Source organism: Oryx dammah, unplaced genomic scaffold, assembly GCF_014754425.2.
Source record: "Oryx dammah isolate SB20612 unplaced genomic scaffold, SCBI_Odam_1.1 HiC_scaffold_16, whole genome shotgun sequence".
Classification (NCBI taxonomy): Eukaryota; Metazoa; Chordata; class Mammalia; order Artiodactyla; family Bovidae; genus Oryx; species Oryx dammah.
In genome coordinates this window covers 5236113-5260379 of record NW_024070200.1, presented here as the reverse complement: position 1 = coordinate 5260379, position 24267 = coordinate 5236113, and the positions used below count along the sequence as shown (strand labels likewise).

Genomic DNA, 24267 nt, shown 5'->3' with positions numbered 1-24267 from the left:
AAACCAGCTCCCAGAGCTACACTGGAGTGTGTGTGTGTGTGTGTGCACGCATGCACGTGAGCAAGCGGCATGCATATATGTCCATTCATGGGCTTCCCTGGTGGCTCCGATTGCAAGAGACCCGAGTTCAATCTCTGGGTCAGGAAGATCCCTGGGAGAAGGGAATGGCAACCCACACTAGTATTCTTGCCTGGAGAATTCCTTGGACAGAGGAGCCTGGCAGGCTACAGTCCATGGGGTCACAAAGAGTCGGACACGCCTGAGTGACAGCTTCACTTCATGCCTTTCATGTACCTCTGTGTGTCTGGGGGTCTCCCCATCTCTGTGTATCTCTGCCTCTCACAGGTGAGGTGAGTGTGTGGGTCTCAGCGTCCACATCTGCGTGTCTCGGGCTGCGTGCCTCTGGGTGCGTCTGCTGTGACCTGTTCTCAGCTAAGGTGGTGGGCAGACCCGGGAGGTATTACAATACCCGCTGGTGTTCGGCACTTACTGGGCATTGCACACCCCATCCTAACCCCGACAGGTTAGGTGGCCTGCCCAGGGCCGCACACGGGGTTGGGGGATCCACCCAATGGGCACGTCCTCTGCCCTTCTTCAAGTCATGGCCACCCACGCCCCAGGAGAGGCTCCTTGTTTGAAACCTTCCTGCCTCTATTTACAGGAGGCCCCAAGGCCCAGGGAGACAGGTCTCCAGCAGGAGAGAGGTGCCAGGACCCCTGAGACCCAGCTGGGGCCCACGGAAAGCTGGACCTCCGCCTTGACCCCGCCACGCTCTGATGCCCTCCCGCCTCTGATCAGGCCAGCCCTGACCCTCCCACCCTCCCTGGTCCCCTTGCTCCCAGCGCCGGTGCAGTTTGGCCGAACAGTGGGAACTCGAGGGGCTGGTGGGGGAGCAGGTGTGGGGGTGTGGGGAGGTGCAGGGCTCACAGTACCCAAGCGAGGTCACTGCGAGGCTGGTGGTCGCCCTCCCCTGGAAAGGGGAGCACGGCTTTCCCCTGAGACCACACAGTGTGGGGGAGGGTCAAGAGGGACCTCAGCTCAGGGCTACCCCCTCAACCCTCTGTTCCCTTCCAGCACCTCAACTCCAGCTGACTGCCAAGGCCACAGGGCAGTCCGCCTGCCCCCTAGCCCTGTCTCCCGCCTCGTCCATTCCCGGGGTGCCCCAAGCTCTGGGCCAGGGCTGACCTCCACCCTGAAGCTGACCCTCTTCCTGCCTGGGTGTCGGTTCCCTGTCTAAGTGCCTGCCTGCTCCTCCCTGGCCCTGCCTTCACCCCGCTGCTCCCCACGTGCCCGTGAGCCCCCCACGAGGCTGTGCCCACGTCCCACTCAGGCCCCAGCACGAGTGCCCATGGGTGACTGAAGTGGCATCAGACATTCAGGAGCCAAGACCACGCCAGCCTGGTTGCTGTCCGACGACAGGGACACCGATGACCAGCAGACAGAGGTGGAGGCGCAAAAGTACACACTGCACACACACGTGCACACACGGACCCGCCTCTGCACATGCAGGAATGTGCACACGCACACACGCACTCCCATGCACACAGGTGTGCACCAACCACTGCCGCACGTGTTCACAGACATGCACGCAGTGGGCCTGTGGCTGCTGCAGTGACCTCCAGAGCTGAGGAATCAAGTTGTTTTTTCCCCAGGACACATTCCCACACTAAAGAAAACAGGAAGGGACTTGGGGCCGGGACAGGAAGAGGAAGTGGCCTGCGCACAGGGAGCCGGCTCCAGCCGGGTGGACCCCAGGCGGCTGGTTTGGGTGGGACTCAGGAGCAGACAGACAGACAGACTGCTGCAGAGTGGGAGGTTTACGTCCTCCAGGGCGTCTCGGCCTTGGTGCCGGTCCTCAGCGAAGGCCCCTCCCGCTTCCAGGTGAGAAACCGAGGCGGGGGGTCAGCTCATCCCAGTCACCAAGGAGGGCAGGGGAAGCTGGCACGGGAGCCCGGCCCCTCTGGCACCACGCTCCCCCAGCTCTGGTGCTGCGGCCCCTGTGGCAGTGGGAGAGGCGAGACCTGTGCCGAGGACGCCAGGGGCCTTGGTGGGGCTCTTTCTGCCACCCGGTGGTTTGTCCAGTGCTGGGCAAGCCCGTGGCCCCTGGCCTGGCCTCTGGCAGTCTTGGGGGCCCTGAGCACACACTGCAGAACGCACTCGAAGGAGCCGTCATCAGCCCAGCATGCGAGCCACCGCTCCCTCCCCGGCACTGGGCATATCTGATGGCAAGGAATCTGTGAGGTCCCTGCCCCCAAGCCTGGCCCAGGGCTGGGTACAGGAGGTGCTCGTAAATGCCCCACTGATGTGGCATTGGAGGCACAGAGAGGGACCACGACTGGCCCAAGGCCACACAGCGAGGCTGGTCTGATCCCACTCGTGCCCTCCTGCTGCAGCTCCAGGGGGAACCAGGGTGGAGGCCTGGGCACGTGGTCCCAGCTGGCCCCAGCCCCTCCCTGGGGTCACAGACTGCTGCAGTATCTTAGTCCTCCAGACCCAGCAGGCGAGACTCCCCCCGGTCCTGCAGGTAGGGGGGCCCAGGGAAGCTTCCTGTCCTTTCTGACCTGCCTCCTTTCTTCCCTGCACGCCCTCCCAAGGCACAGGGCAGCTGGGTGTTCACTTTTATCTCCAGAATCCCAGTCTTAGGATAACATCTAGATGGTGGGAAGGAAGGAGGAGGTTGGGGCGGGGTTGGGGGCAGTTTAGGGCTTCAGAGACAGATAGTCTTGTTTTGTCTTTTTTTTTTTTTTCATTTAAATAAAAATCTTGTTTAGCAGGGACCCAGGATGACCAACAGTCCTGGTTTGCCTGGGACAGAAGTTTTGCAGGACTCATGAAGACTTTCAGGGCTAAAACAGGGAGAGGTCCAGGGAGACCAGGACAAGTTACCCTAGAGGGACTCCAGAGACACTTAATCTAAATCTATCTGATGCTTGAACTCTCCACTGTGTCCCCAGCCAGTGGCTGTCTAGCCCTGCTTACATACCTCCAGTGACAGTGAGCTCACCTTTCAGAGGAGCAAGAGCCAACCAAGAGGTAGAAATAGGCAGGACCAGGCAGTGGCCACAGTGAGGTCAGAGTTTGCAGAGCAGAATGCAGGGGCCCCTGACCGGCCTTTAGGGGCAATCAGACAGGGCTTCCCAGAGGAGGAGACTGGAGAAGAAGCCAGGGAATCCCTGAGCAAGGGGATAGCACAGGCACAGGCCAAGAGGCCTAGACCCACCTCCCAGGGGGTGAATTTCTTTGCTGTTCACTCTGAAAGCTGGTGTGACTCTAAGCAACCCCCCTCCCCCCGCCCCCGCCCAGCCCTATCTCTGGAAAGGGGCCCCTCCTGCCTTCACAACCCCCCCCACCCCCAGTCTCCAGGCTGGGAAAGATCTCACTGCCAATGGAAGAATTGCTGGATGCATTGGAATGCTATTCCCTGCCTGCCCCTCATTTTCTGAGACACCAAAATCTGCCCCCTCCTCCAGGAAGCCTCCTCTAGCTTCCCAAGACCTGGATGCCCCCCTTCCACTCGGACCAACCTTCTTCTCTCCTTGGGGTCACTACACCTTCAGGGACCCGTGTCACTCTCTAGTTGAGCTTTCCTGCCTCTTACTTTCACACCTACTAGTGTCTCTTCCTGGAATGTCTTCTCATCCCCTGAATAAAGCTTTCTTATCTGTCAAATATGGATCTCAAATGCCAGCTCTTCCAGGAAGCCCTCCAGGATTTCTCTGACTGGAGTTGATACCAGCCTTCCCTTTCAGTCACTGCACTCCCTCTGTGCTGACCTCAGGCCTGGGTGGTGGGTGGGGGTGGGCAGCCACGGGCACCCAGCCCTGGGAACTCAGCCCAGAGCCCTCCACCTGCCTCATTGCCCTGGTCTCTGGTCCTTGTGAGGGACCCAGGAGCAGAAGTGGGTTGGCTCTTAAGGCAAGCACAGAGCAAGTGCATACTAAGGGCTTGCTGCGGTATGTGCATTCAACTGATATTTCCTGAGCACCCTCTCTGTGTCAGACAGTCACGTAGCTGCCCTTGGGGGTCCTTTTCCATCCCCCAGCACACATGGAGCAGTGTGGGCCCCTGCTGTCCACGGCTCTCATCTCCCAGGCAAAGGCAAGGGACACACCTTCTGGCCACCTTGGAGCCAGGTGGTTCCAGAGCCCAGCTCCGGTCGTACCCCTAACCTGCTGAGGGGCCTTGGATAACTCATGCCCTCTGTGACATGGAGACAATAGGGGTGGCTGCCCGGGAGAGCCGAGAGAGGGGATAAGTGTGGCAGCTCTGGGTGGCATCACTCACTGTCATCCTTCTCCAAGGACCCTAAGTGCCCCTCACTGGAGGGGTGGGACCAGTCCCCAGGAGAGAGCTTGCAGGCACTCTGGGGTCCCAGGCTGGCAGAGAGGGGTCTCTCAGCCTGACTGAGTGCCCAGGGGTGCAGCCGTCTCTCCGGCAACCTTCTCAGTCTGCCAGAGAGGCTGGGGGCAGGGGAGGGCAGTGCCCAGATTTATCCACCAATCCCGCAGGCTCCTGGCCCTGGAGCTCCTTATCTGCCCAGCCCAGCATGGGGCGGAGGGGGTGGGGGCAGTGGTGGTGGCTGGGCCTGCCGGAGCAGGACGCCGCCTGGGAACTGGACACAGCCGGGAGCCCCACCAGGTGGGCGACAGCCGCTGAGGTCCCTGAGCGTCCCGGTGGGCTGTGGCCGGCTGCCTGCCCATCTCCAGCACCATGTCGGACGGCGAGGGCCCCTCAGCCGGTGAGTGGCAGCGCTATATTTACCCACTGCGGCTCCGGTTGCAGAGCCAAGGCCACTGGTCACTGAGGACACGGCCCCCCCACCCCCCACAGCAGCCTGCAGGCAGCTGCGGGGCTGGAACCCCTTCCTCGAGCCCGATGCCTGGGGTGGGGGTGGGGGTGGCTGTGCGTATGGCGGGAGGTGCGTGACTCTCTAAGCTCAGTAGTACCGCAGCCCTGGCTTCCCCGTGGGGCGAGAGAAGGAAGCTGTTTCTGCCACGGACCCTCCCGATTGTCATCTGGGCCGCGGAGCTGACCCACCCGTGGCGCAGGGGCCCTGGCGGCCGTTGGACTTTGGGTGGGCGCAGGGTGCGGCTCCTGGAACCATGTGCAAATGAGTGTGTGTATAAACATTTACTTGGTGATGGGGGACAGGGGAGCGCACAGCTTCCATTAGACCTCCCAGAGGTCTGAGACCAGGAAGTTCTGAGCCTCTGGTCTGCCTACACAAGACAGACCCCCTCCACCCAGGGATGCCCAAATCCTCTAGGTTGGAAATGGCCAGGGACCCAGGCAGGCGGAGGCGTGGTCAGACAGGGGGTCTGCCCACATGCCCTCTGGCCTGCCCGAGGCGAGGGGCTACTGTGGGGGCTGGCTGCCCATGTCCCTGGCTGGTGGCCCTGGCTCCGTCCAGCTGAAGATGAGCTCTGATGTGGACATCACCATGAACCTGCCTGGGGTGGGGTGGGGTTGTGGTGGGGTGGGGGAGCGGCGGGAGACGGCTTAATTCAAGGAACATTTCGGGGACTCTGGAGTCAGGCTGCCCAAGTTCCGATTCCCGTTCCTTCACTTCCAAGTTGGGCGAACTTGGGCGAGTGGCTGAATGGCCCGGAGCCACAATGGCTCCAGGTGAGGAAGGAGGTGGTGAAAACGAACCCCCAGGTGGCTGTGAAGATGGACAGTGAGGATGCATGCAAGCGTCTGCAGGTGTGCGGTGAGCGCTTAGCGGTGTCTTTGTGGGAACGGCAAGTGGGAGGTCCCGGGCTGGCGCCAGAAGCCCTCGGGTCTGGGCAGCCCTGCCGGGCCCCCTCCGGCCGCACCTCGTTGTCCTTAGCCGTGACTGTGGCCCACAGATTCCTTACCCGTCAAATGCCACCATGGAGAATCTGGACAGGTCAGACTGTGCTGGAGAGAGGGCCTCAGGGTGAGCTGGGGGCAACAGCGTGAGATCCCACCCTGCCGGACAGTTCCCCGCCTGGGCCCGGCCGGGTCAGGCATGGAACAGAGTGTGTGTGTGTATGTGTGTGTGTGTGTTTGGGGAGGGGGATACTGACAAAGCTGGCCTGACCTCACCCTCTTCTGCTGGGCGCCAGTGGCGCAGACTGCCAGGAATTGTCCGCCGTGGTTATAAAGGAGCCAGCATGGGGCGGGGGGTACAGGGGGTGCAGACAGGCCCTTTTCTGGCTGGCTCTGCCCACACCTGACACCAACCCGGAATAGCTCTCTCCCTCTGCCGGGGACATGGCCCTGCTTTTAGCAGCTTGTAAAACCACCCTGCTGTGGGGATGGGTATTTCAGGAAGCCCAGGACAATATTAACCCATCAGGGTGATGGAATGGGTAGTGAGCATGTGTGTGTGTGTGTGGCCTGGAGCCTGGGGGCAGACGGCCTTCCCTGCCGGGGTTGGGAGAAGGTCCGCTGAATTGGAGGCCGGCGGGCAGCATCCTTGCCCTGCCCACCCTGGCTGGGCCGGTGACTCCTGGCTTCCCGCCTGTAGGGTACTGTGTGACAGTCTTTGCTGTCTGATGTGCTGGGTTGTGACCACTCCAGGTTGGCCGGAGTAAAGACAGCTCCTGGGTGCAGGGATGCATGCTTGCTTATGGCAGAGGTAGGGGTTGGGGTGGGAGTAGAATCACCTAGGGTGTGTCGTCTGGAATTCCAGTCTTTCTCGGATTCCTTGTGTGCAGCAGCGACTGGGCCAGGCAGGCTGCTGTGAAATATTTCCACCTGTTCTCAGTAACCAGTCTCTGTGCCCATGTGGACAGCAGGAAAAGTTCTCAGCTATGTGCCCACAACCTGTGTGATCTTGGGCGGATTACTCAAGGGCATGGAACCTCAGTTTCCTCATCTGTTAAATGGGGACAATAATAGGATATCAGCGCTTTAAGTTCCAGGGAGAATTAAGTGACCAAGAGCATGCAGCACACTGAGAATCATGCCAGGCTTATTGTCAGCTGTTGTTTTTATTATTCAACCAGTCAATGAGCCGTGACCCAAAAAAGGAAGCAAAGGGACCAAGCTGTCTGCTGCGTCTTGTGTCCCAGCCGTTGTGGACGCGCCGTCTGTTTAATCCCCGGAGATCAGTGGCGTGGACTTCACTGTATAACTAAGGAAACCAAAGCTCAGAGAGACAAACAGACTTGTTCAAAGTTACCCAGCTGTAACTTTGTGGTACAGCTGGTAGAGCTGGGCTTCAAACCCAGCTTCCTAGGCCCTGTCTGTGCAGAGCTCAGGTCGGATGCCTTTTCTAGGAAATTGAGCCCTGCTCCCCTGGGGGTGGGGAGGCTGGCCATCTTGCAGGACTTTTCGGCTCTCCTCTGAGCAATGGCCCTTCTCATCTAGGAGGTGGCTAGCCCAACATTGCCTCCAATGATTCGGAGCCTGTCAAAAAATCATGGTACCTTGCAAGGGTTGTCAGGACGATTCCCCAGCTCAAGAGCGCAATGGCAGGTGGCCCGCTCCAGGATTTATGGCCCTGAGCCTGGGCAGGGGAGCCTGGAGGCTAAGCTTACCGAGAGTCAGCATCATATTTATAGCAGGAGCTCGCCTGCACCGAGAACTGCCATCCTGTCACTGGGTCCAGTGAAGGTGCTTCCCCTAAGTCGCCTGGCTTCCAGACTTGGCTCTGCCCCTTGGCGACATGGAGGGATGGATGGGTCACTTCCGCCCTGCGGTCCAGCTTCTTCATCTGTACAGTGAGGCCTTGCCACATCCCTCACTGGAGACGGTGTGTGTAGGTGCCATCATGGGCCTGGGTAGAGAGGCTTCTCACATCCTGGGTCTGCTGCTTGGCTTTCCCTGCCTCTGAGCTTGCGGTACCTCTGACCTCTCAGCTCTGGAGCTCCACAGGAGGAGAGTCCAACCCCTGTGCCGTCCGATCCTCCCATGTTTGGGAAAGTTTCCAGCAAAGCAGCTTTCTAATTCCAAGCACCGAAGAACAGGCCATTGGATTCGCAGCAGAGCGCCCAAATGTAGGCCCATCAGAGCCTGGGGCTTGAATCCCTGCTCTGCTGTTCCCTGGCTCTGTGGCTTTGGGCAAATCAGTTGACCTCTCTGAGCCTCAGTGACGGGTTGACATTTGTCCTGCCCTGGAGGCTGTGACAAGGATGGACACTCCTAACTCGAGGAAGCGCTCAGCCAGTAAAGTGACCTTCTTCCTCCTCCTGTAAAACCTTCCATCAATCCCACTGCCCACCCACCCCAGCCCCCATCCCTGGGGGCTGCAGTCACATCGTTTGCACAGTGGGAAGGGGTTTTTCTGGGGCAGGTGGTGGCTAATGTTGGGGTGGCCACCCCGTTTCTCACTCAGCTCCTGGCACCCCAGAGACAACCTGCCCGAGCTTCCTGCTCCTGGTCATCACGGCGGGCCCCCTGCCAGGGCTCAGGGAGCCCCCACTCCCTCTGAGTCACGGGCTGCGTTTTGCTCTCTTCTGTGGTTACCGACCAGCCTCAGGGCCGGGGTCTGTGCCAAGCATCTCCACGAGGAGATAACAACAAAATGCTTTTACTATTCAGGCCCTGCTCTTGGAGAGGAAGGGTCTTCTCCAGGAGAGAGGGGCTTGGCCCCAGGCCTCAGCATCTCTCTACCTGGCTCCCCTCCTGTCAGTGAGGGCTGCCCCCTTCCCCAGACAGGTCACTGGGCTCTGTTTTTACGGACAACAGGGAGCCAGCAAGGTCTTGAACCGGGGAGGCACCTGGATTGCTTCCGTGTAGGAGTGCAGGGTCAGGAGAGACTCTGGAGGCCAGGAGGCCCAGGACGAGTCTGGAGATGTAGGTGCTGAGCAGAGGGGGTGAGGCCCGCTGGGAGGAGAATGGGAGGATCTGGAAAGTGCTGGGGGAGGATGGGGGAGAAGGTAGGGGGTATGTTCAGGCCGGATGCTGCCTCTCCCGCTAGGCTGGTCGGGAGCCTGGGAGTGGGGTGGCGTGACCTGGCAAAGCCCCAGAGGTCAGTTTGTACATCCTGTTGGAGTCCCTAGAGGATGATTTCCAGGGTCAGGCAGACCTGCTCCCCGGACACAGGTGGGTCCTTCTCCTCTCTGACCGTCAGTTGGCTCATCTATAAGCAGAGGTGATGCCATGACCTCGGGGGGGTTGTGGGGGTTAGATGAGATGTCACTCTCAAACTCCTGTGAACCGGGGGCCAGGGGAGGTGTGGGTAGCAGCCACTCGACCCCAGGAATGAGCCTTTAACCCATGGCCCTCGGTAGTCCAGGTACTGTGCTGACAACGGCAGGAAGGGTTTAACCCAAGGAGCATCTGATCTGGCGCAGGAGGCTGGGGTCAGGGGTGAATGAGGACCTTCCAGCCCCCTCGGTTCCCAGCGTCACGGTTCACACCACACTCCCTGTCCACACTTCCCACCCATGGATCCCCATGTCATGGAGGGGCAAACTGAGGCCCAAGAGAAAGAAAGACTGGCTCAGGGTCACTGGCTAGGGAGTGATGAGCCAGCACTCGATTCCCCAGTGCAGGCCCCTTGGCACTTGTGTGCAGGCTTCACACCTTCCCTCCTGCTGCACGGAGCAGGCCCGTCGTCCAGGCTGGTGGGCTCCTGCCTCCTCCAAGGACCCTTCCCTGGAACCTGAAGCCCCAGGGACCCTGCACCCCTGGAGTGCCCCACGCCACCCCACCATCTCTTCCTCTTATTGAAACAGCGTGACCAGTGCCAACCTGGACGCCACTGTCCCACTCATAGCACCTTGGGTGGTGGGAGATGTGTTGCGCGCTCATTGCTGTGTGACCTAGACAAGCCTCCTTCCCTTTCTGGTCTCAGGGGTTTTTTTAGTCTACCTTTATCCCCATAGAATCCTACAGGTGAGCACACAGCTCTCACGTGTGTCCCGTGTCGGGACATCAAGCAGGGCTCAGGAGCCCTGCCACCTCTGTGTCAGCCCTTACCCCTACCCGAGAATCTCCGAGCAGCAAATGAATAAATCCACATGGCTCCTGTCTCCACTCCAGCCTCTTGAAGCGTCCCTGGGAGATTTTACACTCATGACAAGAAATACAGCTTAGAAGCCGTTAGGAATTCCTCCTGGAAATAAAATATCCACTTCTGTTCTTTTAAAGTATTGGGTCCATTCTGAACGAGCATCCTTGAGATAGCAAGATACATTTTAAATAGTTTCAATATATATTTTTAAATGACCCAAAGCTGTTGGTGTCTGCAACCATTTGTCTGCTTTTTTTTTTTTTTTTTGAAACTATGCAGGGAAAATAAAGTACAGAAACTGGTAGCTGAGATGGGCTGAAGATATCTGTTATTATCCATACCTTTGTGCGTACTTAGTCGCTTCAGTCGTGTCTGACTCTGCGACTTAGCACGCAGGAAGATACAAATAATAACATATCTTTGGCCCATCTCAGTCACCAGTTTCTGTATCTATTGATTTCCAATTTTTGCATTGGTCAAGACAGCTGCTTTTGGTTTGTACTGACTCTATCACTCCGGACAGGCTTGTATACTATGAAAAAAACACAAATTGCAGTGGCTTAAAGCAACAAAGATGTATTCCTCACTCATACAAAGTTTACTGCAGGTCTGGTGACTCTCTAGGGCAGGTCACCTCTGTGTTGGCTTGGCAGATGTGATGCCTCCACGGGGACCCAGATTTCCCATCATAAGGCAGATAAAGCAAGGGGCGGAGACGTCACACTGGCAGTTAAACGTGCCCACCTAGAAGTGATCAATATGATCTCTACTGGCATTTTACTGGCTTAAGCAAGTCCTATGGCCACACCCAATGGCAAGAGGGCAGGTACAGAGCTCCATTAGGGAATGGATTAGTAATATCTGTACCCCATTAACTTTTTTCCCAACTGACTTAAAAAAAAATTTCCCTCTTTCTTTTTAAATTTAGTTTTTTTTAATTGGCATATAATTGCCTTACACGTTCAGGGGACCTAGTAGGAAAAGAATCTAGCTGCCAAGCAGGAGATGCAGGTTCGATCCCTGGGTCAGGAAGATCCCCTGGAGAAGGAAATGGCAACCCACTCTAGTATTCTTGCCAGGAGAATCCCATGGACAGAGGAGCATGGTGGGCTACAGTCCAGGGGGCCTCAAAAGAGTCAAACACAACTTAGAGGCTGAACAACAAGAACTGCTTTATAATATTGTGTTAGTCTCTGCTGTACAACAGCATGAATCAGCTACATGTATACATATATCCTTTCCCTCCAGAGTCTCCCTCCCACCACCCCCAAATGACTTTTTAAACAATAGCCTATTTGAATTATGAAATGCTCAGAGCATATCTTATGCAGTATGGTCAATAAGCGTCTGAAATGTATAAGTCTTTTTTGATAAGCAGATCTCAAAACCAGAGGCAAGATTTCTCAAAACATGTTCTATCCCTCAGATCTGAACTTGCCTTTAAAAGTCCAAAAATAAATTTTTGAAAGATCTGGTCACAGCATCAGCGAGGAAATGCAGAAGCAAGAGAAATGTTTAGCTGCTTGTTGCCAAAAGCTCTCTTGATTTATTATTCCCTCAGGCACAAAAGAGGGAGCTGGGATGGATAGTCCATGAGCCAGCTTAATCACTGAGACCGTTGGATAAAAACATAGGATGTGATTTTAGAAGGAAATGGTTGTGGAAATATATTGGAAAATAAAAATTGTGAGACTGTACTTCATCCTTCTCGGTCAGACCCTGTTTCCTTGATTCTGCGACATCACCAAATAAACACAGCACCGTTGGTTTAGTTACGAGCTTTCCCACCAGACTTGAGTATGTTGCTGCTGTTTAGTCACTAAGTCGTGTCCGACTCTTTGTGACCCCGTGGACTGTAGCCCGCCAGGCTCCTCTGTCCATGGGATTCTCCAGGCAAGAAGACTGGAGTGCGTTGCCACTTCCTTCTCCAGGGGGTCTTCCTGACCCAGGGATTGAACGTGCATCTCCTGCTTTGGCAGGTGGGTTCTTTACTGCTGAGCCACCAGGAGAAGCCCTTTAATAGTGTACAACTAAGCAAATTTAAATAAAAACATGCAGCCTAACAGAGGTCTGTGGCAAGGAACAGCACACGCTGTTATGTGTGATGAGATCAGACCTGGTTTAAAAATAATGTTTGCCGAGACTGGAGGTGGTCCGAGCCCTTTTCTAGAAGTTGATGATATCACCCAATCCAAGACTTAAAACTGCAGTTTGAGGTTGTTGGACTCCATGTTGAGGTACGGACGTTCTTGCAGTTCTGGGCCCCACATTTCAATGTCTAAGCCAAACTGTTTAGAGTACTCTCTACCAGGTTTAAACACATTTCTAGGAATCCTGCCTCATTTATTTCAGGTGGAAAAACATGTCAAAGCACTGGTGTGTTTGCTGAAAACACCCTTCCTGCCACTTCTCGCTGGAGGGGTGAGCTCGCGGTCTGAGTGGACCCCGATCCATATGCCCCGCCAGGTGCTGTGGTGGGAGTGGAGAACTGGGTCTCCTCCCACAGACTTGCCTTCAACAACCCACTTCAGTTTTGTCTTCCATGGTGCTACTAGGCTCAAGTTATGAGAGCAGGAGAGGAGAATGTATACAGTAGGCACTACATAAATGCTGTCTCCCCTTCTCCTAGGTCCTTTCACATGCCTAATTCTGCATGATTCTCCTTATAACCCTTTGTGGTAAACACTGTTGTTTCATTTTACAGATGAGCAAACTGAGGTTTAGAGACACTGAGTGACTTGCCCCAGAGCACACAGTGGAGGAGATGGAGCCAGGATTCAGGTGTGCTGGCCCCATCCGGGGCTCCTCTTTTGCGCCAAGCAGCCTTGCAGCCTGAGGGGGGCCTGGAGGCCTTCAGTCCATCCCAAAGAAGGCCAGCAGATCAGGGAGCAGGCCTGGGAGAAGGGCTTTTATCAGGAGACAAGACAGCAGATGAGATTCCCTCTGAATCTCTTTGGAAGGCACGGGTCTGCCAGGGAGAGCACTGGGGTTGAAGACTGAACACCTGGACCTGAGCTCGGTCCTGACACTAAAGTGCTCAGTGGCCTCCAGCAAGCCCTTTGCTCTTGCTAGAGAGCTTTCCATGAGAGTCTAGGCCCGGGAGTGTCCCATGAGATAGTCTTTCCTGTAGCAGAATCTTAGGATGCTCAAGGGGCCCTGAACGGCTCAGCATCTCTCTGGAGCGGTTCCCCGCTCACTTGGTGACGGTGAGCCAAGCGCTGGCCCCTGGCTCTGCCCCTGGACCAGGGTGGGCTCAGCCACATCCTCCATGGCCAGGGCTACACTGCATCCCCAAACTGCTGCTGGTGGGTGCTCTGGGCACCTTCATGCCCAAGAACTGTGGCTGAGGCTGGAACAGGGCCTGGACTGTGGCCACACCCCTTGGCCACCCCAGCCTTCCCCAGTTCCTCCCAGAGAGAAGCATCAGAGACCACGGGCCCTGGTTTACTGAGCATTGGCCGTGTGTCCTGCCCTGGGTGGCTCCCTCCCACTTGCACTTGCTACCCCATCGCAGCTCTGCGAGGGACACTGAGCCCCTCTCACAGGCCTGGACACTGCTGGGTGATGGACTGCCACTGAGTTCCAACCCGGAACGGGGAAGCCTGCCTAGCCGGTGCACCTTCCTGACATCTGGGAGCGCTGTCAGTGTCCCGGAGGAAATCCAGCACTCAGCGCTGCGGGAGGCACACACAGGGGGCAGACACAGGGCTTTTGCGGCACGCTCATCCCGCAGCCCCCACGGCATTCCTTCCCTTTTCTTTCCATCTGGAAACTTGTTGAGAGAGGAGGAGTCTCAGCCGTGACTCCAACCCAGGAGGCAAAGTGCTATAAATAGGTTCCACCAGGACTTGTAGCTGAGCCGTCAAGAGACTGTTCAAGTCCTGGGTGCCTGGGGGGAGCCCCACTCACCTTTGATCAACATCCACTAGGGCACACCCCGGGGGAGGAGTGGACACAGCCAGATTTCTCTGTCTTGTGGGGTCTGGGGGCAGCCTTCACCCAGAAAAGCAGGAGAGCATGTTATTGCTCAGAGCACGCAGGAGTCCAGGCTCCCAAGCCTGCCCTGAACCTGTGGGATCAGCTCGGGGGTCAGTCCCCCAGGGAAGTTGAGCTCAGGCCCCTCTGAGTCTCACAGGATGGCCGGAGGGTAGAACCAGTGACTTTCAGAGCTGCTGGCTCTGTGGAGAGTCCTGGGCCGTCACTTTTTAAATTTTTTGTTAACAGCCTTATTGAGATGTAATTTACATACCATACAACTCACCCATTTGACCTGAATTTTATAATCATCTCCACAATCGATTTTAGAACATTTTTATCACCTCCTGGTGAGAAAGTAACCCCTGGGCTTCCCTGATGGCTCAGGGATAAAGAACCCACCTGCCAATGCAGGAGATGAGGGTTCGATCCCTGGGTCAGGAAGATCCCCTGGAGAAGGAAATGGTAACCCACTCCAGTATTCTTGCCTGGGAAATCCCACAGACAGAGGAGCCTGGTGGGCTATGGTCCATGGGATCAAAAAGAGTCAGACACGATTTAACTACTAAATAACAATCAAAGAAACCTCTAACCCATTAGCAGTCAACCCCCAGCCCCTGGCAACCACTACTCTACTTTCCGGTTCTATCAATTTGCCAATTCTGGACATTTCACGTAAGGGGGAATCATACGATATGTGTCCTTCTGTGATCAGCTGCTCTCTCAGCATCACGCTTTTGGGTTCGTTCATGTCTGGACGCATGTCAGTGCTCTATTCCCTTTTGTGGACAAATATTCCACCGTGCAGGTCTAGTCCTCGTTTTATTCGTCCGTTCTTCAGTGGATAAGCATTTAGCTTGTCTCTACTTTTTGGCTATTACAGATAATTCTGCTGTGAATGGTTGTGCACGAGTTTCTATGTGGACATTGGTCTTTGTCTCTCCTGGGTTGTTACACACGTGGAAGTGGAATTCCTGGAACCGCATTTGACTTTTTGGAAAAAAAAAAAAAAAACACAATATTTTCCAAAGAGCCTGCCCCCGGGGTGCGTCAGTGGTGGCGCATTTGGCTGCAAAGAGGCGGCACTGTGTACACTCCCACCTACAGTGTACTCGGGTCCCGATTGCCCCACATCCTTCTGGAACTTGTTATGATCTTTTTAAAGAGATTTCATCACTCCTGCTTCGTTTATCATTTTTCTAACGGTTATTTTTATTTCTTGTTGGCCGTGCTGGGCCTTCGCTGCTGAGCGGGCTCTCACTGTGGTGAGCAGCGGCTGCTCTGTAGTTGCACGGGCTTCTCTCGTTGCAGAGCACAGGCTCTAGGGCACGCGGGTTGCAGGCGTTACAGCTCCCGGGCTCTACAGCACAGACGCGGTAGTTGTGCACATGGGCTTAGTTGCCCTGGGGCGTGTGGGATCTTCCTGGATCAGACCCACGTCTCCTGCATTGGCAGGTGGATTCTTTACCACTGAGCCACCAGGGAATGATCTTTCTGATTCCAGCCATCCCAGTGGGTGTGAAATGGTGCCTCACTATGGATTTTTTTTTTAATATTTTATTTTATTTATTTATATTTGTCTGGATCAGGTTTCACTTGCAGCACACAGGCTCAGTTGCCCTGTGGCAGGTAGGAGCTTAGTTCCCTGACCAGGGTTCGAACCTGCTTCCCCTGCCTTGTAAGGCAGATTCTTAACCACTGGACCACCAGGGAAGTCCCTCATGGTGGTTTTAGTTTGCTTTTCCCTGGTGACTAATGGTGTTGAGCATCTTTTCCCATGCTTCTTGGCCATCACCTCTCTGCTCTGAGACATTATGCCTCAGTTTCCTCATCTGTAAAATGGGAATAATGACAGAAGGACCTGCCTCCCAGGCTGTGGTGAGGATTCAGTGAGATAGTTCCAGGGTCCTGGTGCAGAGAAGCTGCCAGCAAACATTGCTTGAAGCTGCAGACTGGGCTCCGAGCCCTTCCTCTGAGGGGTGGTGTGGAGGAGGGACTGGAAGAAAGGTGGAAATCCGGAAGCTTCTGCAAGCTCCAAAGGAAAGGGAGAAACATCATCAGAGAAGGTGCTGACTGGCCCTGCCCCAGCCCTGGATGATTTCCTGACCAGCTTTGAAGCTCTGCTCAGCTGGGCAGCCCAAGCAACCTGGCCGCGTCTATGCAGCCTGGTGAAATGTCGATGAGGCAGGTGTCCAGACCACATGCACAGTGAAGACAAGCTGGGCCTGTCATCTGGGTTTCTGGCGGGGGGGGGGGGGCACCTGTGGTTTTTCTTATTGTGAGTTATTTGGCCTCCTCCCTTTGGCTGCTCACTGGGGGTGTGACGTTGCCCTTCCTGGACTTGCACGCTTGCGTCTGTCAATAGAGAACTCTGGAGCTGGGCCAGGAGTGTCCTCCCACGAGGTTGGGCAGGAGCCTGGGGCCTGGCGGAGGTGCCGATGGTCAGGCCGATTGTGTAGTGGAAACCTGAGCCAGGAGCCGGGCGGGAGGTGAGGGAAGGCAGTCAGATCGTCACGGGTGGAAAACAAATGCACTTCCGGACAGCAAGCTCATTAGGCCGCCCCGGAGGGAACAATCAAGTTCTCTTCTGGAGCCCACCCTGGAATGTTCAATTGAGTCAACTGTCTGGGAAGGGCGGGTCATATCCCAAGGGGACCCCAGGTGTTTCCTGGTCCTGCCACTGGGTCCACAGTCACGTGGGGCACAGGTGGGAGGCAAGGACAGGGAATCAGGCTGGCCCTGGCACGTGAGCTCTGCCACCTGATGCTGTGCGGTCTTTAAAAGTCATATAATCTCCCCGGACCTTTGTCTCCTCATGTGCAAAACAAGGCTGATGATACATTATAGCAGGGGTCCCCGACCTCTGGGACCTAATGCCTGATGATCTGAGGTGGAGCTGATGTAATACTAATAGAAATAAAATGCACAATAAATGTAATGCGCTTAAATCATCCCCAAACCATCCCCACCCCGCTTTGTTGTTGTTCAGTCGCTAGGTTGTGTCCAAATCTTTGCAAACCCATGGACGGCAGCACACCAGGCTTCCCTGTCCTTCACCATCTCCCGGAGTTTGCTCAAATTCACGTCCATTGAGTCAGTGATGCCATCCAACCATTTCATCCTCTGTCTCCCACTTCTCCTCCCGCCTTCAATCTTTCTCTGCATCAGGGTCTTTTCCAATGAATCAGCTCTTTGCATCAAGTGGCCAAAGTATTGGAGCTTCAGCTTCAGTATCAATCCTTCCAATGAATATTCAGGGTTGATTAACTTTAGGGTTGACTAGGTTGATCTCCTTGGTTTGTAGAAAAATTGTCTTCCACCAATCTGATCCCTGGTGCCCAAAAGGTTGGGGACTGCTGCCCTATAGGATGGCTGCTAAGTGTGAATGAAACAGTACACGTGGTCAAGGGCAGAGTGGGGGACTTCTATCAGACAGAAGCAGAGCTTCTAGCCTATGCACGTGACTTATTGGGAGAGGAGCTTAGGGGAAGGCAGTAAGGAAGGAGGGAAAGGGGGTAGGGTATCAGGTGATGTCTAGCCTTCTTTTTTAAAATAACAGTTTAATAAAATAAACAGAAATAATTAATACAAACTGTCAACTCCGTGGGTGGACTTTGGAGAGAAACACATCTGGCTTTCTTTCGTTTGTTGTCTGCCACTCCAGTGCAGGCTGTGACCATGCCTTCTCTGTGCCTGATCAGTAAATGTTTGTTGAATGACTGACTGATCAAATGTTGCTGCTGCCTCTCCTTCTGTGTCGGGTCACCCAGGACCTTCCACGTAGCCTGGTCCTGTGAAAGCTCTGGGGTACATGCTGCACCGTGAAGTCTGAGACAAGAGGGCCTGGCTTTTGCACCCCAGCCCCAGTGAATCAGGTTGAAACCAGGTAACTCAGGTTGGGACGTGAACCCACCCAGCCTAGACTCGTGGCCCCATCATTTCCATTTCTGCCTCTGCAGCCACGTTGCCCACTTTGTGCATCAAAGTGCTGCCTGCTTCCCTCTTATAAGTACGCCTGCGGTGGCGTTAGGGCCCCGCTGTGATCCAGTTTAACCTCCCCGTCTTGAGATCCTTCATTTAATCACAGCTGCGAAGACTCTTTTTCCATATGTCTGTGCGTGTGTGTGTTAGTTGCTCATACACACAAGAGTCGTTGTATCTGACTCTTTGTGACTCCATGGACTGTAGCCTGCCAGGCACCTCTATCTATGGGATTTCCCAGGCAAGGATACTGGAGTGCATTGCCATTCCCTTCTTCAGGGAATCTTCCTGACCCAGGGATCAAACCCGGGTCTCCTGCATTGCAGGGAGATGCTTTCCCGTCTGAGCCACCAGGGAAGCCCTTTTCATATATAGTATTCAGAAGGTCCAGGGATTGGGGCCTGGTATCATTGAGGTCCGCTTCATCTTCAGCCCACTACAAGCACCAGCATCGGATTCCTCAGAGAAGCTTGTAGCCTCCTGGAGCTCTGGCTGGGGACCCAGGGAAATGGCCCGAGGGTCTTAGATGACCCCAGGTGGCTTTATCCCAAGGGAGAGCCAGCCGGCATCCTCCTTGCCTGTTCCTGCCCCTCTTTGTCCCTCCCTCCTGTTCCCCTCTACTCCCTGCCCTCCCCTCTCTGTGTGCTTCAGGCTTTTCTCTTTTATGGAGAGGGAAATTTTGGGACTTAGACACTCTTAATCTTTCTATGAAAGCTCCAAGTCTTTTCTCTCCAGACAGACTCAGTCTGGGCTGAGCATTCCAGCAAACTCTGGCCTCGGTGCAGGCCGTGAGGCCTGAAGCCACGGCCACTGAAAGTCCCACAGCAGCTGGGGCAGGGGGCAGGGGAGGAGACCCCCTGCTCAGCCGCTAGTGATTGGTTCAGAGAATGTGCTGGACAGGAGTCGGTTCCCATGCCTTCCGTCTTCCGGGCCTCAGTTTCCCTGCCTGTGAAATGAACCAATCTGGAGCCAGTGTCTCTAAAGAACTTCCAATGAAACACCAGGATCTATGAAGAAGAATTTTAAAAGAAAAGAAAAAGAAATTATGTAAGCCATTGTTTACTTAGCTGCCAGTCGTGTCCTGGGCACCAGCTCTCAGCCAGGCCACTGTTGGGTCCTGGGACACAGCGGGCAGGGAGACAACTGAGAAGAAGGACTCTGAGAGCCCAGAGAGCCACCTGCTGTGACTCCACGTTATGAGGGATAGTCAGGGAAGACTTCCTGGGGGAGGTGACTCTGAGCTGGGTCTTGAGGGACAAGTGAGAGGGGGTGAGGGAAGGGTCCTCCAGATCAGGAGGTCAAGAAAGCATGACCATCCAGGCTTGGGGATGAGGCCCTAGGGTGCAAGAGATAGCCTCACATGTGGGTCTTCCTATTACAAAGTGAGTCCTTGAATCTAGGCCTGCTGTATGGAAGGTCCTGGGTGACCTGGCACAGAAGCAGAGGCGGCAGGAGCATTTGGTCAATCAGTCATTCGACAAACATTGCTTGATCAGCTATAAAGCACGTGTGGTCCCTGCCATCCCAGGACTGACACCGCTGTGTACAGACAATGAACAAAATAAACAGCCAAAGGATGTACAGTGATGACCAGGGTGATAAAGCTGGAGGGCAGTGACTCGGGGCAGAGAGAGAGCACTTTCTCACTGCAGAGAGAGGTCAGGAAGGTCTTTCTAAGAAGGTGACAACTGAGAAGAACTTGGGGGCCTTGAAGGGTGAACCTAGAAATATTTGAAGGAAGGGAGTTCCTGGCAGAAGAAACCACAGAGGCAAAGGCCCTGGGGTGGGGATGCCTGATCTTTACAAAGAACACCAGCAAGGGTGCTTTGGGCAGAGTGAAAAGGGCATGGGGGGAGATGAGCCCAGGGGGCGGGACAGGAAGGTGGTGGGGTCCAAGGGGGGTGTCCTTGGCTTTGACCCTCAGTGAGATGGGAGCCGTGGAAGTGCTGAGAGCAGAGGAGTGGCGGGACCTCACCCGGGTTTTACAAGCAAGCGGCAGCAGGTGGAGATGTTAATTTCCAGTGATTCTGAGCATCAGAAGATAAAAGGTGTCAAAGCCAAGGCCCTCTGCCAGCCTAGGCTGGAGTTAATCACTGTGTCCCAGATGGAGCTGCTCCTGAGGCACTCCTGATGGAGCCCGTAAGTGGCTGAGGTTTAAAATGCCATGGGCCGGCTCTTAGCTCAAACGCTCTGGGAGCACTGAGCCCTCTGCCTGCAGACAGCACAGGCAGCGAGCCCCGGGAGATACATTTCTGCTTCTGTGCCCAGAAAGACACTCCAAGTTCTAAGTCCTTGTCGCTGGACTCCCCAGTGACACGCACAGGCCCTCCCTCGTGACTCCTGTGACCAACACCGGGGCTACTGGATAGAACTCATGTGTCCCCTTTAATGTGAATTTTAGATCAACAGCGGTTAATTCTTCAAGTCCACCTAGGGGCTTCCCAGGTGGCTCAGATGGTAAAGAATCTGCCTGCAGTGCAGGAGACCCGGGTTTGATCCCTGGGTTGGGAAGATCAACCCCCTGGAGAAGGGAATGGCAACCCACTCCAGTATTCTCGCCTGGAGAATTCCATGGACAGAGGAGCCTGGTGGGCTACAGTCCATATGGTAGTAAAGAGTTGGACATGACTAACACACACACACACAGAGAACCCCAGGAGGGCTCCTTATCAACAACCAGAGTACCCCCCAGGAATATCTCCCGTGATGACCACCCTGCACCTCCCAGGCCCACAGGACTGAGGACCCAGCTGGTCAGGACCTTCGCCCCCAGGACATCCCTGAGCCCTGTGGTTGGAGCCTGAGAGGGTAAGGGTGAGGGTCTCAAAGGTCAGGCTTGCAACAGCAGAGAGGATCCCAGGAGCACACACGGGGCTGGGAGCGGGGCATTGTCCCAGGGCAGCAGCGCCTGCTTCAGGGTCTAGTGGTTCCTTGCTGCCTCTCTGGGCCTCCAGAGCCCGAATCCTTTTGGCTGATGAACCGCAGCTTTTCAAGAGCAATTACCCTCCTTGGTCTCGCTGCCCCCTTTAAGAAAGTGATTTATGACTCTGCGAAAATGGGGCTGGTGGGAGGCGATGCGCAGGGGGGCTGACTCCAGGAAGAATCAGCTGCTACCTTTTAAAATTTGTATTAAAAATGCACACTTTTCTCTTTTATTTTTTAAAAGTGTGGTAACACATTTACAGGAGACTTGCAAAATACAAAACTAAGTTACATATAGCCCAACTATATATCACAGCTCTTTTTTAAAATAGAGAAATTAAGATGTTTAGTTGGAGTTTCACTATCAAACACTCAAAAATTAGTAGAATGAATATACAGAAAAGTAGAAGGATATAGCAGAATGGAAAAGCACCATGAACCAACTCAACATAATGAAGATTTATGTAATCTTCACACAACAGTAGGATACAAATTCTATTCAAGTTCCCATAGACTGTAAAGCCAGGAGACACTGGAACATATCCAGGGAGAGACAACAAGGTGCAGAGAATTCCATGGTCTAAAGGCACGGAAGTCACAGAGTCTGTTCTCGCATCGCTGCCGAATTATGTTAGAAATGAATATCAAAAGATATTTGAAAATAACCCACCTGTTTTCAAGAGCAATGTGACATTTACCAAGAGAGATCGTTGACTAAAAAATGCACATTTTGAAACAGCAGTTTTTTTAAAGTAGTGAAGCTTGAGTTAGGAAATAAACCCATACAGTTCAGTATGGATAATGGAAGAAATAACCCAGGAAGCTGAAAGACAGTGTCGTGGGGAAGAGCAAGGCCTGGGTGGGAGGTAGCCCTGCTGTGACTCCCTGCCCAGTGCCGGCCCTGGCTGAGCCTCAGCTTCCCCATCTGTAACTCGGGGCTCATCTTGTTGTGACCGTGAAGAGGAGGCCAGGAAGGCGGCACAGTGAGCCCCGCCTGTGCTGGGGTGGGGGCTCCTGCCTGGTGAGTCCTTGACCCCCATGCTATCGCCCCACCCCTCCCTGCCCTTTCCAAGGGGCCACCTGTGGTCTCAGCCCAGGGGGCTGGGGCCCCATCAGCAAGTGAGCCCCTGCAGGGAGAATTCCCCGTTGGAGTTGAGGCTGAGCCCTTCGGCCAGGCACACCCTGACCCTCGCTGGTGGCCTGACACTGCCGGCCCCGCCGGGGCTCCCGGCCCAGGACTGCCAGCACCCACCCTCTTGCATCCCAAGTGCAGCCAAGCAGATGGAACTCGCCACACGTGCCACACCCTTTCTCTCCCCCAGGTCCTGACCCTCGCTGGTCCCTCTTCCTGGAATGCCTTATCATTCCCAGGCACACCCTTCTTCCCTCCCACCCGCTCCTTCTCCGGCAGGAGGGGCCTCCCCTGGATGCCTCCATCGCTCAGTGCTTCTCATCTTGAGGGCAGCGATTACGTGCGAGTCCTCTTTATGCCCAGCACGTGGCACAGAGCAGGTGCTCAACAAACTCTCTTTTTTTCTATCGGAAGGATGTTGCCTTACAGAATTTTGTTTTCCGCCAACAAACTGTCCTGTTATTTCTCTGATGCTGCCGACGCTCCTTGTTCCTCCAACAGCCCTTACGAAGCGTTTAGGGCTGACAGCTATCTGCGAGGCCTTCGACCCTGTCATCTTTTCTCTGCAACGCTGTTGCGTAGCCGCTAAGTCATATCCGACTCTTGCGACCCCAGGGACTGTCGCCCGCCAGGTTCCTCTGTCCTTGGGATTCTCCAGGCAAGAATACTGGAGTGGGTTGCCGTTTCCTTTTCCAGGGGATCTTCCTGACCCAGGGATTGAACCCACGAGACTCCTGCATTGGCAGATGGGTTCTTTACCACTGAGCTATTAAGCCAGCCTTACAGTCCTGTTCAGTTCAGTTCAGTTCAGTCGCTCAGTCGTGTCCGACTGTTTGCGACCTCATGAACTGCAGCACGCCAGGCCTCCCTGTCCATCACCAGCTCCCGGAGTTCACTCAAACTCATGTCCATTGAGTCGGGGATGCCATCCAGCCATCTCACCCTCTATCGTCCCCTTCTCCTCCTGTTAGCTAGGTGTTATTATCACTTCCATTTTATGGACAAGAAAACTGAGGCTCAGAGGGTGTGGATCATCACACGGCTAGTCCAGGGAGGCATGAGGGTTCAACTTCAGGGTTGCTGGGATGCATAGCCAGAGAGCTTTCCAACCAATGCCCCCCTCCTTTGAGACCCTCCTCAGTCCTGAGGGCTCATGGATAAATCCCTTCCCCTCTCTGGTCCTCAGTTTTCTGATGTGTAAAACAGGTGGAGCTAAAGTGGGTGATATTAAAAAGTCTCACCATTTGGGCTGGGGGACACAAGACATTGCCATGATCTGCTCATGTCCAGGTGTCCCTGGAGTGCCTGTCGATCTCCTAAAGATAATAATTCGTCCCAGTACGCAGCGGCTTCTTGTGACATCACCTTGATTCGGCATGGGTAGCAGTGTCATCAGTTTGGTGTGGTCTGTCGGAGCTGGGAGGGACCCATCTCCTAGCCTGGAAGGCCATCTCTCCACTCCCGCTCCCCCGCTGGTGACACTGAAGACACTTAGGGGCTGCAGGCATCCACTGAGCCAGGAGCTCCAGCAGACCCCTGGCCGGGGCTGGGATTCACTCCCAGGCCAGCTCCAGGCTGACCCTCCGGGGCTCCCATTGGTGGCCTGGAATTTTTATTCTCTTGCCAATTTCTACTTGATGCAAGAATCAAGTTAGACCCAGAGGTGTGGGTGGACAAGGCTCACTCATACATGAGTTCATTTCTTCCGAGTCTTGTTTGGAGGACAAAATGAGTCAGCCTGGCACCCAGCATGGGGCAGGGAGCCCCAGCAAAGCTATCCACCAGCTGTGTGCTCTGAGCGAGACTCGGGTTCTTCACCTCTAATATGGGCCTCGAAGCACCGACCTTGAAAAGAGCACCATGGGCTTCACAGGCTTCGCGTGAAGCCGGGCTCCTGGCAGCCAAGGCAGCCCCGCCCAAGCCCCCGTGGTGGGCAGGCACCCTCCCCGTGTGCCCATGCAGGGTTACAGGAGAGAACAGGTGGCCCCCAGGAAAAGCCGTAACTCTAGCCCTGTAATCCTGCTGACGGCTGGTCTGCCTTTCAGGAGAGGGAGGTCCTGCCTCCTGTGCTTGGCCAGGAACAACAGGCCATCGTGTTCTTCAGGGAAATCGAGACGGAGTGCAGAGGAGGATGAGTCAGGTGTCTACGCCTTATCTTTCCTGGCAAAGCGGGGACCTCTGGGCCAGGTCCCTGCTGGCAAACAGAGCGAGGCGTGAATAATAGAAGAGCTAGCCTGGGCTCTCCACCACCTGGGCTGTGTCAGGAAGCCGAGGGAGGACCCATGGGAGCTACACAGCCTCGGGTGGTGTGAGAGCCCCAGAGGCCCAG

General features: G+C 55.1%; 1 protein-coding gene across 2 annotated transcripts in view; it reads left to right on the top strand.

Moving 5' to 3' along the window:
* The first annotated feature begins 4585 nt into the window (after positions 1-4585).
* Positions 4586-24267, top strand: part of EML1 (EMAP like 1) — a 192701-nt gene continuing 173019 nt past the window's right edge. The window contains exon 1 of one of the 2 annotated variants that reach the window (XM_040256958.1): positions 4586-4738. In XM_040256958.1, coding sequence (XP_040112892.1) covers positions 4711-4738 — 28 coding nt within the window. In that variant the 5' untranslated portion in view covers positions 4586-4710. The remainder of the gene's footprint in view (positions 4739-24267) is intronic. The other variant, XM_040256957.1, reaches the window with a different exon arrangement.